We start from the raw sequence: 16,237 nt of genomic DNA, 5'->3' as shown, positions 1-16,237 counted from the left end.
TGCATTTGTAGTCACCAGTTCCTCTCTATTCCTGTGCAATTTGCCTTCTTCTCTGAATTCCTTATTGAGATAACCTTTATTGGGACACATTTCAAATCCTTTTTTGGAAAGGGGTGGAGTATGTTATGATTAAAAAAAGCAGTCTTTGGAAGGTTTAAATGATGGTGTTTCATAAAAAAAGTAGCAGATCCTCTAATAAAAATGGATGTGTAATTTCTAACCGTAGAAAATTGACTTTCCTGGTTTTGTCTGCAGTGAGGATGTCAGATCAGCTAACATCATCGCCGAAGAAAATGATGTCGCATGCCTGGTTATAGATCGAGAGTGAGTATGCGGATACTGTCTGGGAAGGCAGGCTATTGCCACCTTTGAAGACTTGGCCTTCTGTTACTCCGAGGGCCCATCTGTCTTCTCATTCATCAGCACTTAGAAATGCTGGCCAATCCTCAGCTGCGAGTATATTCTATTAAAATTCATGGGGAGGAACTGGGCCTTCTGATCTGAATCTGTCTGTGGCAGTGGCAGATGCTGGCAGGCTAAATATTTTGTGTGCAAAGTTTGTACATAAATATCAGCAATAGACCGATTTAAATTCTGCATCTTCCAGAGAAATAAGCTTATTAGTACTCTTATAGATTTTCTCCCATACGATATAGTGAACCATTCCATAATTTATTTCTAAAATGCTGTAAGCAGTCAAAAATTTTTTTTGAACAAAACCTCTGTCTCGGACATGATGTAAAATACTCATTATTAGCTATACATGTATTTCCAGAGAAGGTTTAACATTTGCAGTAACTTGCAAGTGACGGCTGTTAATACTAATTTCTAAATGTCTCAGGTTATTTTTCAGAAAAAAGTCTTACTATGTGTCCTTCACTCACTTCAGATCATATTTGAATCTGGCCCTTTGAATCTCTCACTAATGAGTTGAATCTTGATCAGTTATCCAGATATCATAAAAGGAAATGCAAATATACCAAAGCTAGGCCGTTGTCTAAGAAAACTCATAGTAAAGGGCACCTGGGTGGCTCAGTGGGTTGGGCTTCAGACTTTGGCTTAAGTCATGATCTCCCAGTTTGTGGGTTCGAGCCCCACATCGGGCTCTGTGCTGACAGCTCAGAGCCTGGAGCCTGCTTCCAATTCTGTGTATCCTCTCTCTCTGCCCCTACCCCGCTCTTGCTTAGTCTCTCTCTCTCTCTCTCTCAAAAATAAATAAACATAAAAGAAATTAAAAAAAAGAAAACTCATAGTAAAGTCAAAGAAATAGGGTATACCCATATGAAATATTAGCAAAAAATAGTAAAATGAAGAAGTATCACAAGGGAGTATGTAGTTGATTGAACATAACATTCATTGAATCAGGGGTTTAGAACTGTAATGAACTTTAGAACACTTTTTAAAATGTTTATTTGTTTTTGAGAGAGAGAGAGCAAGGGAGGGGCAGAGAGGGAAGGAGACGGAGGTCCCCAAGTGGGCTCTGTGCTGAAAGCTGAGAGCCTGATGCGGGGCTCGAACTCACGAAACCGTGAGATCATGACCTGAGACATAGCAGACACTTAACTGACGGAGCCTCCCCGGTGCCCCAGAACTTTAGAACATTTAAAAAAATCTTTTTATTGTGGAAAATTTCACACATATTAAAAAGCAGACAGGATGGTATTATGAACCCCATAATGCAAGTCCAGAAATTATCAATGAATGCCTTATCTGGATCCCTTTGCCACCCTCTCTCTGCCTTCTCCATACTATTTTCAAACAAATTGCCAACATAAAATGATTTCATCTATAAACTTTAGCAGCATTTCTAAAGGATAAATGTTATTTATAAGGCATGACCACAATAACATTAACATACCTAAAAAGTTAGCAATATTCCTTTTTTATTTATTATTTTTAAACGAGGCATAATCAACACATATTTAGGTGTACAACATAGTGCTTGAATATATGTATATATTGCAAAATGACCACCACAGTAAGTCTAGTTAACATCCATCACCACAGATAGAACAATAATCCTTAATATCACTGAATTATTTTAATCTCTGTTTTATGGATAAGAAAAGAAGTCCCAGATCGGTAAAGGGTTGTCCCAGTGATGCTGTCCTGTGTTGGACCTGGAGCTACTGACCGGGTGTCCTGACTTCCTTTTGGAGTTCTTTCCACTGTGCCATTTGACTCCCATAGCATGTATTCAGAAAGAGGGGAAATCACGACGTGGTAAAGTGGGCAAGGTTTAATTTTGTTAAGTGTGGACATGGGGCTTAAAAATTAATAGGCAAATAGGAAATATAGAAGTCACTCCAGGTGAAGTAAAACTTAGAAACGAAGGCATAGGGCTAGAAAGTGCACAATAGGTTCAGATAAAGGTAATCTTTGGATGCCAGCTCAGAAATGGAAAATACATGAGTGCGGTATGGTCCTGATAATGCATTGCTTCGTATATGAGTTCATTAAAAATATATGCATGCACTGAATAGCATTAGCTGTGTGGTAGAATCTTATAAATTGCTCTGAAATGCTAGGACTAAAAATACGAGAGAAAGGAAGAATTCCTTTCCTTTTTCTTCATTGTAATCACACAAGCAGATGTTTATACAATGTCTCATATATTCATAATCCCTGAAAAGGATGCAATTATTTTATAGAGTTAATATATTATTTGGAAGTTTATAATTTTAAAATGTTCAACTTACATGTTGATTCTCTAATAAACAAAGTATTGTATTAGGCTCGATGAGACTTAAAAAGTTACATGCATTTCTTCTATCAGTGAGAGAAGCTGAGTCTCAGCTGTAACTGGGTTGACCTACATCCTGGATTTCCTGGACAGTTCTGGTTGGCCCAGCGTATTTGTTATTGGCACCACCTTTCAGTCAGAAAAGTATTCAGTCTGAATCGAAAATGATACGATCCTGGTAGCTATGACTAGTAGACTAAGTTAAGATCCCATGATAATCATCCCATAGTACCTTATCTACACTTATATCATCATTCACATTTTATTGAATTGCTTTATTTAACATCTGTCATCTCACTGTTCTATAAACTTCATGAGTCCGGAAACACTGACTTGTTCACTGCTGTTGCAGTGCCAGCAAATGACATAGTCCTTGGCAGACGGCAAGTGCTCCACATGTTGGCTGAATAAAGGACACCATCCTTGCAATGAAATACAGTGACTGAAAGCCTTTCTCTCTTTATTTCTTCTTTCCTAATGCGTTCTTTCAAAAATGCTTAGAATGAATACACTGCAAGGAGGAGAGTTCAAGTTTTCCTATTTTTAGGTATAATGAAATGTGCAAAATGGCAGTATCTCTAAATATGTGGAAAGTGTTATTTGTGACATCTTCATCATTCTTTGGTTGTTGGGAAAGATCTCAAGGAGCTGATTATGTCAGAATGAACCATCAGTACCATCAAAATGATTACAGGCTGTTTGTCACAGCTAGAATGTTGTAGCTGTTTACATTTACTTTAACTCTAAGTTGTGGAGAATTTCTCGGAGCCTGTGATACCAGTATCAACTATCTTTAAAAGAACGAGATTTGTTTACGATACTTTAATTAGTTTAACAGCAAGCAAAATAATGGTGATGTATAGAATAAATAAAAGCAAAACAAAGTGAGGTGCCTGGGTGGCTCGGTCGGTTGAATGTCTGACTTTGGCTCAGGTTGTGATATCACGAACCACGAGATTGAGCCCTGCATCAGGTTCTGTGCTGACAGCTCAGAGCCTGGAGCCTGCTTCAGATTCTGTGTCTCCCTCTCTCTGCCCCTCCCCTGCTCACGCTCTCTCTCTCTCTCTCTCTCTGTCTCTATCTCTCAAGAGTAAACATTAATTTTTTTTTTAAAAAGCAAAACAAAGTACAAGAAGTATTTCCCTTTTGCTTGCAAATTTCACCCGTTGGATATTTGAAATTTCGTGGCAGTGCTCTTTGTTTCTCACTATTCTATCAGTCCATGGAGCAGGATAGAAAAGAGTGGAGAGTAGATCTGAAAAGAAAAATGGAAAATACCAGCACAGTATATAAGATATACTTAATCATGTGAATGTATATTGGGGTCAGTTCAACATGGGGAGAGGTCTTCAGGGCTAGGAAAGCAATAAATGGCAACAGTACAGTAATGAGATGGCTCTGGTTTATTAGTTTTAGTTGTTTTGAGGTAAATTTTCATTCCTTTAATTTTTTATGCCCAAGTGCTTAAGATTTACCAAGAAGATTAAAGCATAGTTTCTAGAAGGATACTATATTGCAGTAGGTAAGAGAAGCACCCTAAAAAGTCACAAATCAAGGTAGATTGTCAAGTGTAAGGGCGGAGAAACATTGAAAAGATAGTCGAGAAAATATGTTTCACTGGTGAGGAAGGGGATTCTTTATTTTTCACGTGCAGTGCTTTGTATGAGTTCCCGCAGATAGTTTGGCGGGGATGGGGAAAGTAGATGGGGCAAGGTCAAGTCTGATCTGTGAAGGGCGAGAGAGGGCAAGGGAAGATATTGGTGGGGCCTCAGAAAACTACCAAGATAAAGTAAAACATGTAGATTTAATTATGAAGGAATGTGAAATGAGGAGCATTATCGAGGGAAAAGAAAAGATAAATTTTTTCCTTGATTTTTAAAATAAATAGCTTAATTTGATGAAGCAAAGTTAGGAAAATCTGCAGTCCATGTAACCTGTTGACTCAGTAAACAGATTATGTAGACTACTTCCTGTCCACTGTCCTCTGGGGGGAAAAAAAATTGCTGGTAAACCTGAACCACAAGACAGAAAACTCCAGAAATATTTTCTCTTTTCTTTGTTTTCATAAACTCACAGGATAAATTGTATAACTTCTCCATTTATGGCAACTTTAATGTAATATAAATTATTGAAATTATTGAGAAACCATTTACAAAGCCATGAATAACCATACAGATGGTCTTTTATGAGCTTGAGAAAATGTCAGGTTACAATAGTAACTGTTTATTTTATTCACTTAGGACATTCAACCAAACAGTCGGGACTTTTGAAGAACTCCAAAAATACCTTGAAGGGTATGTGGCAAACCTAAACCGTGATGATGAGAAAAGACATGCAAAGTAAGTGGAGGAACGTTTTCTTAAGCCTCATAGGACTTCCAGCAGTAGATGAAAGAGCACAGGAGTGTGATTCGCCATGTACTAATAACTTTCTGTGTGCCATCACTAGAAAATTTGGGGGAGTTCTTTTAAATTGATCTTCTACAAAGAGGATGCTACTTAACACTACTAGTGTAGATATTATTTTAGTCTGCAAGTAGTCAGCTTTGAGTAGTAATGTTAGGGAGACATTTCCTGATAGGCGGCCTTGGGATGGGAGTCTATGTCTGATGACTTAGCTCAAAAGGAGATTAATTCAGAAATGGAAATGGAAACCACACAAGAATGCCAACGGACTAGTGTAAGCCATTCATTCTGATTCCAGGTAGACAGCTGGGGTAGCATCAGCATTATTTCAGAATATAAAGGAGTTATTGCCCAGGGGTGTGTGTGTATGTGTGTGTGTGTGTGTGTGTGTGTGTGTGTACAGGAAGGAGTTGGGTAATAATAATAGTAATAATAACAATAATAATGATATGGTAATATTGATGAAGAATTTTGTGCTTAATAGAAAAACTACTTTGTAAAATTAAAATTTGAAAATCCTTTACATTTTATAGAGTAAATACTTAAGAATATATTCACTTAAGAAGCTGGAGTCAAAAGTTCTAGAAAACTAACATTTGAAGTAAATGAGAACATTCAATCAGAACCTCAGAATTTTTTTTTTTAATTTTTTTTTCAACGTTTTTATTTTATTTTTGGGACAGAGAGAGACAGAGCATGAACGGGGGAGGGGCAGAGAGAGAGGGAGACACAGAATCGGAAACAGGCTCCAGGCTCCGAGCCATCAGCCCAGAGCCCGACGCGGGGCTCGAACTCCCAGACCGCAAGATCGTGACCTGGCTGAAGTCGGACGCCTAACCGACTGCGCCACCCAGGCGCCCCAGAACCTCAGAATTTTTTTGCTATGTGGTGTTTTTTTGTTTCTGTTTTTGTTTTGTTTTGTTTTTGTTTGTTTCCTTTTGGCAAGGAATGTATTTGCAGTTTTTATGTCAAAGGCCTTTTGTAGTAAGAACAATTTATGAATATGTAATCCAGAGCAGTAAACCTTAATTAAAAGAGAAAAATGAGTATTTCCAAATAATGATACTTAGCTACAAAGTAGGAATGTATTTTTCATGTTTGACTAAGCAGTTATTCTGGTTCACCCATGGAAAGCTTCGAAACCTGACAAAAATAGCAAAACACAGCAAAGATTCTCAGCGTGGCATTCTCCTGTATGTGTAGCAAAGGAATGGCTCACTGGTTTTATTTCCTCTCGTTGATTCTTCAGAAACAACAATAACAACAACAACAACAACAACAACAGATTTATTGAGATATATTTTAAATACTACACAATTCAGCTCTTTTTACCTCTCATTGATTCAGTTTGACATTTGTCTATTAATGTGTGTGTGTGTGTGTGTGTGTGTGTGTGTGTGTGCGTGTGCAAGTTTTTTGTTTGTATGTTCTATTGTTTTTCTCCCCAGACATAACTGAATCTGATCCTCTACAAGTTGAGACAGCTTTTGTAGCAAGCATGGGTAGTAATTACTGGCAGAAATAATACTATTGTTAAGAGTGGGATTTAGGTGTGGCATGACCCTGGCCTGACTAAAGGAGTGTATGCAAAGTTTCGCTTTTCTTATGCAGGAGATCCATGTCTAACTGGAAGCTGTCCAAAGCACTCTCTCTGGAGATGATTCAGCTGAAGGAGAAGGTGGCCAGATTTTCCTCATCATCCCCATTCCAGAACCTTGAGATTATTGCAACACTGGGCGTTGGTGGGTTCGGAAGAGTTGAGCTTGTAAGGGGTTTACGTTTCAAGCATCTGAGAGAAGCCTTTTGACTTTTTTTGTTTTATATTCCAGGGTATCTTGGAGGAATATATGAATTGTTATTGCTATCTTAAATGTTGCTTTGAGCTGAAATTGAGAAAGTAATTTTTCACTCTGTGTGTTGTATAGTAGCAGGTCTGTGCTAATAAGTAACTTGTAATCATATAGGTCGTATTTCAAGCTTCTTGCATCACATCCTTTTGTGATTTTTTTTCTTGATTATAATTTTTGGAGAATGTACCAAGTGAGCACTCCCAGAGGCTATAAAACATTAAAAATGTATTTTCTAACAGCAAAATGTATACACACACACACACACTTATGACCCGTTAACTATATACTAAAGAAAAGAAGAATGTGTCCAGGGGAAGTGCTATAGAAATAAAATCTTTAATATTGTAGTTTACACAACTCTACCGCCATGTCTGTATTTGGCTTTCATTATCTTATTTTGGGATTGCTCAAGATTTTCCATCAGAAACGAAGAAAAGAAGATGAATTTAAAGAAATATTTAAAGAGCAGCCTTCTGTAGTGGTGATCAGGACACCTGGGAACTTATCCTGATTTGGGCTATATTTTCCACATCACCACCTCTCTGAGCTTTATAACTGGCTTCCAAGGAGTAACAGAGTGGTATTGTCAGATCAAGTGCTCTGAGGAAACTGTAGAATGGAGATCTGTGACCTTACTGGGTACAGATGGCTCTGAACCCTTGGCAATTACCAAGTCCTTCTTCGTCCAGCAGATTTTTCACGATTCACTGTACATTAACCTCCGGGAACCAGGCTGACACCTTCATCTGCTGGATGGCCCTAGACATGAGCAGATCTGACATGCTGCCAGGAGACCTGGATAGTACGCTCCATACCCAGTCAGTACTTCCTCTCTGATGGGTGAGGGGGAAAGAAACTATTTCTTGATAAGCCAAAGAATATTTGGCTTTTTTTTTTATGCCATACGGAGAGACAAGGGCACTATCCATCTGCAGTGGTATTTTTCACCGAAGATCCTGGCAAAAGGATTGAGTTAACAATCCTGAGATCTGGTTTTTTTTTTAATATAGTTAGATGATAATAATTGAAACAATAATTCCAATAATTGAATAACCCAATAACAAGCCATAGTTGAAACAATAATTCCACCACTGATTTAAAAGTCCCAGGCAGCACCAGCGGCAAATGTGTGCAAAGTATGGGGTGCAGCCATTTCTGCACAGTTTCGTTTCTTGTCAAATATAGTCTGCTTATGGAGTCTTAAGCCTATCTGAATAAACATCTCTTAAATTTTTTTTTATTTCCTTTCAAGGGAAAATTTTGTTTGTCCATCTAAAGCAGCAGGCTTCAAAAGAACTCCCTGCACCGATGGAAATGTTCTATCCCTCTGCTATCCGGAGGGTAGTGACTAGCTGGATGTGGCTGGCAAGCTTTTGAAATGTGCCTAGTGCAACTGAGGAACTGGATTTCTAGTTTTAATTAATTTTACATTAAATAACCCCATGCGACTACTTGCTGTTGTATTGGATAGCACAGATACGGGTTTTGATTGAATATGTTTTGTTTGGAAAATCAAAGAAGTGAATCTTCAGACAGAACAATTCTTGGCAGTTCTGGTCAACGTTTTTTAGATCACACACTCAAAAGTGAATAGATTTCTAACCATTAAATCTAAGTAGAGGGTTTTTTTTTCTTGTGTTAATGCAAAGATTTTAGGGCCATGTTCCAGATACGTAAACTCTTCTGGAAATTACAATGAAAGGGAAGGGTATACACCTGAATAAAACTTAGTGCCCCGAGGGATGAGTGGTTGAAAGGTCACATACCATTTAAATATGAAAGAATTTTAACTCTCACTGGTTACTATTGTTTTATACAGACGTTACAAATCTTTCTTACTAAGTTAGTTTTGACGGATCTTTCTCTTCTTACTTAGGTTAAAGTGAAAAATGAGAATGTGGCTTTTGCTATGAAGTGTATAAGGAAGAAGCACATCGTTGACACTAAGCAACAGGAGCACGTTTACTCAGAAAAGAGGATTCTAGAAGAGTTGTGTTCTCCCTTCATCGTGAAGTAAGTGAGCATTTGGCCCCCGGAATTTGGACTGTAGGCTCTTTTGAATGTTTTCATGCAAGAGAACAGAAGAGGGAGAGAAGACCCCACTCTGAATTCTCCATCCCTGTCACAGCAACAACACACAAAATGTTAGAACTTTGAGGTTTGGAGTCAGGAGTTTGGATTTTTTTATTCTTAAGTAAATCTCAGGAAAATTGTGTGTGTGTGTGTGTGTGTGTGTGTGTGTGTGTGTGAATATAAAATTATTGTGGAATAATTTCAACTGATTATTTAATCCATACCTACGGCAGAACTTAGGAAGCAAAGAATTCACATGAAGCCCTCAGAGGACATGCTGTTGGTGAATTTCTGCAAGAGGTGGCATTTGGGCAAATGGAGGCTGCCAGTGAGCAACAGAGCGCAGTCCTAGCAATGCCTAGATGCTGAAAGATCCATCTCCTTCCTAATAGTCACTGTTCTTTCTGTGGTTATGCCCAGAGTTTAGAAGAGATATGTTATTCTAGACCACAGCTCTCTTTACTTGTGATTCATCAGTTGGTGGTGTAGGCCAGTCAAGACATTTATTTTCATACATGTCCTGACCTCAGAGTGTAGCTTTAGTGATTCCTGGGTGATATAAAGTGCCCCTATAACGAATAGAATTTATGTCTTTTGATCAAATGTCTTGAGAGAATCTTCCTGCCTACCCGTATTCCCACACCCATTTTCTTTCAAGACAAAAAGGTTTGAACCCAGGCAATGCTGGCAATAGAGTCATCCAATATTTTTGATGTTAACTATGTTTCCAGAATGCCCCCCCCCCACCTTTGATCAATAATTCATTAACAAACTATCGTGAACAGCTTTGGGGCATGGATTGGATTTTATTCCTGTTCTCATTTCTAGCTCTTTGCAGAATGCCTGGCATATAGTAGGGCAATAATAACATAATAATCAATGTTAATAACACTTATTCAGAAATTAACATGTGCTAGACACTCTTCTTAGCAAACTATGTGGTTATATATATATATATCTCACATATATAATATGTGATATATATATTTAAAATATTTTTATTTATTTTATATATTATGTATGCAGATATATAACCTACATTAAATTAATGTATAATTAATTTATAATCAAATGAATATACATATATTCATCTGACCTTTATGATATGAGGTAAACGTAATGGTTGTCCTCAAGAGCAATAAGAAAGCTGGGTTGCACAACTAATAAATGGTGGGTCAGGGATTCAGACCTAGGCATCTTGGATCCAGAGCCAACACTGAACCACTTTATTAGATTGCTTCTGCTGTCTGCACATGATCGGGCCACTAAGCCTTCACCCACTATTGAAATATGGCACCCTACCCAGGTGCCACATCGGGATTGAGGCTGTCGTTCCTACACCGTCTGGGAGTGTCGCCAGCTGAGGACTCTAGCTCTAGCTCAGTCCTTTCCTGGCCATTGCTTTAAGGTAGAGAGAGCCACCTTGCCCAAGATTCTACTCTGTCTCCAGATACATCCTGCATCCAATTATGGCAGAGCTCCTTGAGGCTGAGGCTTTTGTTGAAATAAGAAACTAGAATAGCCCAAGTCTCCTGCTGCCCAAGTGTGTCTTATTCCTCCCCCGTGGATGTTGTTCCCAAGTACACTTCCCACTAAACTTACTGCTTACAGGTCTCTGTCTCACAGTCTAGTTTTTGAGACCAACCAGAGGACATAAGAGACATAAGACATGGGCATGAAGGCAGCTCATAAGGAGACATATGCAGAGGTCTCTGGGCTTCTGGAGAAAAGACAGACTGTATTTGGTAGGTGGGATGATGAGCTTGGTCTTGAGGAAGGGATAACACTATTGCAGTGAAACTGAGATGAAGAAGGTTACTCTGTGTGGAGAGGGAGGGCAGTCTGAAGAAAGGGGTTAACATGTGCAAAACAACACAGGAAGAAAGATCAAGGAGGATTTGGAGGGAAGTCCCATGTAGCTGTAGGATGTTTGGAATGAGATGAGCACCAGTGTTCTAAATGTTATTGGTGATGTTCTTAAGCAACTTTAAAAAGCTTTCAAAAATAGATTTTTAACGATAAACATGTTTTTATGTGTCTTCACAGATTATATCGTACTTTCAAGGACAATAAGTATGTGTACATGCTTCTGGAGGCCTGCTTAGGTGGGGAGCTATGGAGTATATTAAGGGACAGGTAATGGAAAAGGATTATAAACAATAACCTGTGTTCTCACATCTGATCTAAGGGATGATCTACTTTATTCATGATCTATATCTGATCTACTTTATTCATGATCATTTAAAGAGATAGAAGGTCATTACGAAATGGTTCTAAGAGAATATTATGACTTGATAAAATAGTAGTGGGGGTATTTTCTTAGCTAACATTATAATTATGCAATAGACACCCTGTAAAGCAGTCACTGTCATTTCCATATTAGGGATCGAAGAATCCCAGGCTTCAACAGGGTGTGAACTCTCCACAATCACATGGTTAGTGTGAGGCAGGGTGGCTATAAGCCGAAATGTTACTGATTCTGAATCTCTCCCAGGGAAATGAAGAAAGGGGGTGGGGAACATGAAGCCCCCACTAAAAGCAGAGTAAGATTCCTGCGAAGATTCAGTTTTACAGAAGGGGTGATTCCTACATAATTGAAACCACACATATTTATTGAGTACCACCAATGGGGCAAGGCTCCATTGTGGGCAGTGTGGACATTTTCTAGACAATGTAGACTTTTCTAACCAGAAGGATAAAAACTATAAATTTTTCTCCAATAAAGTTTAGATTTTATTTGGGGAGATAACATAATGCGAAGTTTTAAAACGTTCCATTATTGCTTTTAAAGTTTATGTATTAATTTTGAGAGAGAGAGCACATACACGCATGCACAGGCAGGAGGGGGGCAGAGAGAGAGGGAGAGAGAATATCCCAAGCAGGCTCTGCACTGCCAGCACAGAGCCTGACGCGGGGCTCGATCTCGCAAACTGCAAGATCAGGACCCAAGCCTAGATCAAGAGTCTGAGGCTTAACTGACTGTGCCACCCAGGTGCCCCAAAACATTTTATTATTTAGTGTGTACACTACATATGACAGAAGAGTTGGCAATTTGTAATTAAATGCCAAATGAGTGTTGACGATTGTAAGCTCAGAGGAGAGGAAAGATATAAAAATGTGATGACAAAGGAAAGACTGGAACTAAATTCTAAAGGTGAACAAAATTTGGGAAGGCAGAGGGGAAGGAAAACCAATGTAAAATACGACAGGAAGGCAGAAATAGAATTATGTCTCTTTGTGGATAATTTGGAGCAGAATTATCCCAGCAAAACGGGATGGGAAGGTAGTTTGCATGAGATTGTGGAGGTTAATTCCAGGCCACACATTTGGACAGGTATTACTTGGGCCTGTGGGTCTTAACTCTGGCTTCTTGTTACAATCAAGTGGAGAGCTTTACAAAGTCACAATGCTGGGCGTTAGTGCCAGAGGTTATGATTTGCTTCATCTTGGATGGAGTCCAGTAAATGATTTTTAACTGTCTCTCAGGCAATTCTAATGTGCATTCATAGTGGAGAATTACAGACCGAGGTAATAGGAGACTTTTGAGTATCTGAGAAGAGATAGATGTGTTTGTGTTAGGAACATATTTTTGGATGGATCCCAATGGGGAAAACCTGGAAGGGTGCAAAGACTTGTGCATGATACCTACAAAAACATTTGCGTCCTCCATCATTGCTTCCACTGGCAAATCTGCTTAGGAAGGGAGTTGCTATCTGTTAGGCACTGTGTCTGATTCTCAAAACAAACCGTGATGAGTAGTAAACCCATTTGACAGAAAGGGACCTGAAGCTAGGACAGTCACACAACTTGCCTGAGGAGATGGTGATGGAAGACGCCGGAGTCAAAACCAGTTTCTCTTATTCCAAAGCCATACCCTTCTCTTACTGCGTGCAGCAAATTACTGACACATTTTAATAACTAAGTGTGTAAACCCACGGATAGTGCTGCCACAGGGCAACTCTAATATCACTGAGCTACACTAAACAGGAAAGAGTTACGACCCTGTTCCTACATGGGTTATTGTTAAGTGCTATACCAACAGGAAATGAAAATGATCACTTGAGTCATTTTTAAGTCAAGCAATAAATTACAGAAATCTGCTTTAAGCTGCCCGTTAAAGTAGTTGCATTTCCTCCAGAGTTTGCCAGAAATGTCTAAAAAAGGCTAATTTTTCTTACGTTTCTATTTTGTATGTTCATATATGATTACCAGAATGGTGTTTGGTTGTAGACACTTTAATTTTAACTAAGTACTTCTCGCTTGCACCAAGTATCCCCCTAAATTTCTTTAGTGTAATTCATTGGTGGTACAAAATGCTACTCAGTGTTGATACCCTACAAAGCATTCATGTTGTATACATTTACCAAAGCAATAATTGACATGTAGAATAGATAATAAATATGTGTGTCTAGAGCATTAAGAGGGAAAATGATTTCATTGCAGAGGCAGCTTTGATGAGCCCACCTCCAAGTTCTGCGTGGCTTGTGTGACAGAAGCATTTGATTACCTGCACCGACTAGGTATTATCTACAGAGACCTGAAACCAGAAAACTTAATTCTAGATGCTGAGGGTTATCTTAAATTGGTAAGACAAATTCTGTAACTTACAGTATCATAAGAGCTATTTTCTAAACACAGAGTTGTGTCATAATTGCAAATTTGTTTATATTTTGGTACACTGGTTATTTTTACCATGGGGGATATGCCCTGTGGCATTGGCACCATTAACACAGAAGTGTTACGAGTACATTCTTTTTGGCTTAGAAATTTTATATTTCAACCATATTTGTGATTGCTACAAAGGATTCACTTAATAGAATGCCTATAAATTGGATTCTGTTAATATTTTTGTTTAATAAATTGAAGTAGGTTTTAATACATTCCTGCTGTATATAGGGACTGGTTCTAAGGAATAAGGAAAGAAAATGATTGTCTTTCTTCTGTCCCGAGATAGCCACTGTCTGTATAGGGAGAAAAGATACACATGACAGGCTTTCTTTTTTTTTTTTTTTAATCTTTCTAGGTGATTCTAAAGTACAACCAGGACTGAGAATCACGACACTAGACTCTAGGCTTCTTAAGAACAGAGACTTTCCTTGATATCCGTCTTTATAATCTCTAATGCCTCACATAAATCCCCTGGCAGGTCACACTACAAAAAAAAAAAAAAATGCTACCAATCACATAAACTGCTTTCAGTGTGAAACTATAAGAGAACTGGGCAGTCATAAGTGAGGAGAAACCAGGGCACTTCGGACCTCAGGAGAGAACCCCATCAGGATGGGGAGCCCAGGCTGAGTTTTCCTGAGTTTATTTTGTCAGTTTGTCGGGAACATTAAACCATCTCTGAATGTAACATTTGCAAAGATACTAAAAGTTTCTCACGTCAAAACTTTTATATATGGAAATAATAGCTACCATTTTATAAGCAGTTTAGTGTGTTATGTGTAAAGAATTGTGCGAAACATTTTGCAATTAATATATTTCACAATTGATGAGATGGGTTTTATCACCCACATGTTACATAGAATAACATGTAATTTAGCTTATTCCTATTTAGCCTCAGGAATTAAATTTATTATGTGTAATTGCTAAGTGATTCCCCTCCATAGTAAAGGAGTAAAATAAGTCCTTTCATGTGAAATCTGGTGTATTTCCAAGAAACATTTTGATCCATTCAAGCTTTATTTTGTCTGTGAAAGACAGCTTTGAGAACTGGTGAGGTACTAACACAGGCCTCAATCACTCCTCTTTCTTCACAATTCCTTCGTTGGCTATGCCTCTTGCAGCTATTTAGGGAAACTCTTTGGAACATTCTAGAACTAAAGCCATCATGAGTTGTGCAGACTATCCATTCAATTCATTCCTTTTTTTTTGTAGTTGTTTTTTTTTTTAAATCTATCATTTAAAATATGATAGCATATGGGGCGCCTGGGTGGCTCAGTCGGTTAAGTGGCCGACTTCGGCTCAGGTCATGATCTCGCGGTCCGTGAGTTCGAGCCCCGCGTCGGGCTCTGGGCTGACAGCTCAGAGCCTGGAGCCTGTTTCGGATTCTGTGTCTCCCTCTCTCTGATCTTCCCCCGTTCATGCTCTGTCTCTCTCTGTCTCAAAAATAAATAAACGTTAAAAAATTAAAAAAAATAAATAAAATATGATAGCATATTCATTATTCACAGACATGGAGGTCAGTAAATATTTCTCCTGTTTGCCATTGTTATCCATCTAGCTAACTCATTTGCCAACTAGTTACATGAAGAATGACAGCTAAAGCTAAAGCCTTTAGAGATTAAGACATAAATTTTCAATATTTCCATTTCTGGCTATATATCAAACTCAATGTACTGAAATCCTGTCACTACCAAGTGTCTAAAAATGTGGATAAAACATGAAAAACAGTATTATGTGCATGGCTGACTTTATCAGACAGCACTAGGATTCCCCTGAGGTGGGAACCAGGCTTGAGCAGGAGTATAGCAGAGAACTCAAACAAGGAAGCTGCTGTCTTGTGGGCACCCAGCAGTCTAGATGACCTAGAAGTTGGATTTTAGTAGCTGCACCTTCTGAGAACAGGAGACTAGGTTTTGGACCTAGGAAGTGTGGGAAGTTGAATCACAGAACGTTTATAAGAGGCAGAGATCACACAGATTACACTCTTAGAAAATTAGAAAACAAGGAAAAAAGGATTTAATTTATAAAGACAGAGTGCATGCAAGAAAACATGCTTTTCTCATTATTGAGCATTTGGTAGAAGAACAGAAGAGTCCCCTTTAGGAATTCTTGGCTATAGGCTCGTCTTCATGGAGGTTGGGTGCTCAGTCTTCAAAGATAGAAAAACCTATGCAAGAATTTGAAAATGGATTCATGTTGGTAGCATGCTCAGCTTTTCAAGAATCAGTGGACATTCTCTTTGGATGAAGGTACTCTTAACTCAGAATACAAAGAACTCCCAGAGATAAAATCCTAGAGAATATGAGCTCACATTTAAAAAAAGACAAAACAAAAAGTATATATGATGGAAGAAAGTACCATGAGCATTCCTTGGCAGACATATAAGTGCCTCATATATTGGAGTAATCAGACGCAGAATGTAAAATTGATACATCAAATGCCTTTTAAAACATAAGACAGAGAATTGCAAGTGAGTAAGGAACAGAGAAAAAATCCAA

At 38.4% G+C, this 16,237-nt stretch overlaps 1 protein-coding gene across 2 annotated transcripts in view; it reads left to right on the top strand.

The window, feature by feature from the left end:
• The window catches only part of PRKG2 (protein kinase cGMP-dependent 2), a 92,213-nt gene that overhangs the window by 45,475 nt on the left and 30,501 nt on the right, over positions 1-16,237 (top strand). The window contains exons 8-13 of one of the 2 annotated variants that reach the window (XM_047091930.1): positions 256-324; positions 4,984-5,082; positions 6,760-6,826; positions 8,875-9,011; positions 11,118-11,207; positions 13,515-13,656. In XM_047091930.1, the coding sequence (XP_046947886.1) occupies positions 256-324; positions 4,984-5,082; positions 6,760-6,826; positions 8,875-9,011; positions 11,118-11,207; positions 13,515-13,656 (604 nt within the window). Of the gene's footprint in view, positions 1-255; positions 325-4,983; positions 5,083-6,759; positions 6,914-8,874; positions 9,012-11,117; positions 11,208-13,514; positions 13,657-16,237 lie in introns of both variants that reach the window. The other variant, XM_047091929.1, reaches the window with a different exon arrangement.

The sequence above is a fragment of the Lynx rufus genome, unplaced genomic scaffold, assembly GCF_022079265.1.
Source record: "Lynx rufus isolate CCGP_SWC_20201006 ecotype Redwood Valley unplaced genomic scaffold, mLynRuf1.p SCAF_3, whole genome shotgun sequence".
NCBI lineage: Eukaryota > Metazoa > Chordata > Mammalia > Carnivora > Felidae > Lynx > Lynx rufus.
The sequence above is the reverse complement of the archived record's forward strand: the minus strand, read 5'-3'. Positions and strand labels throughout refer to the sequence as shown.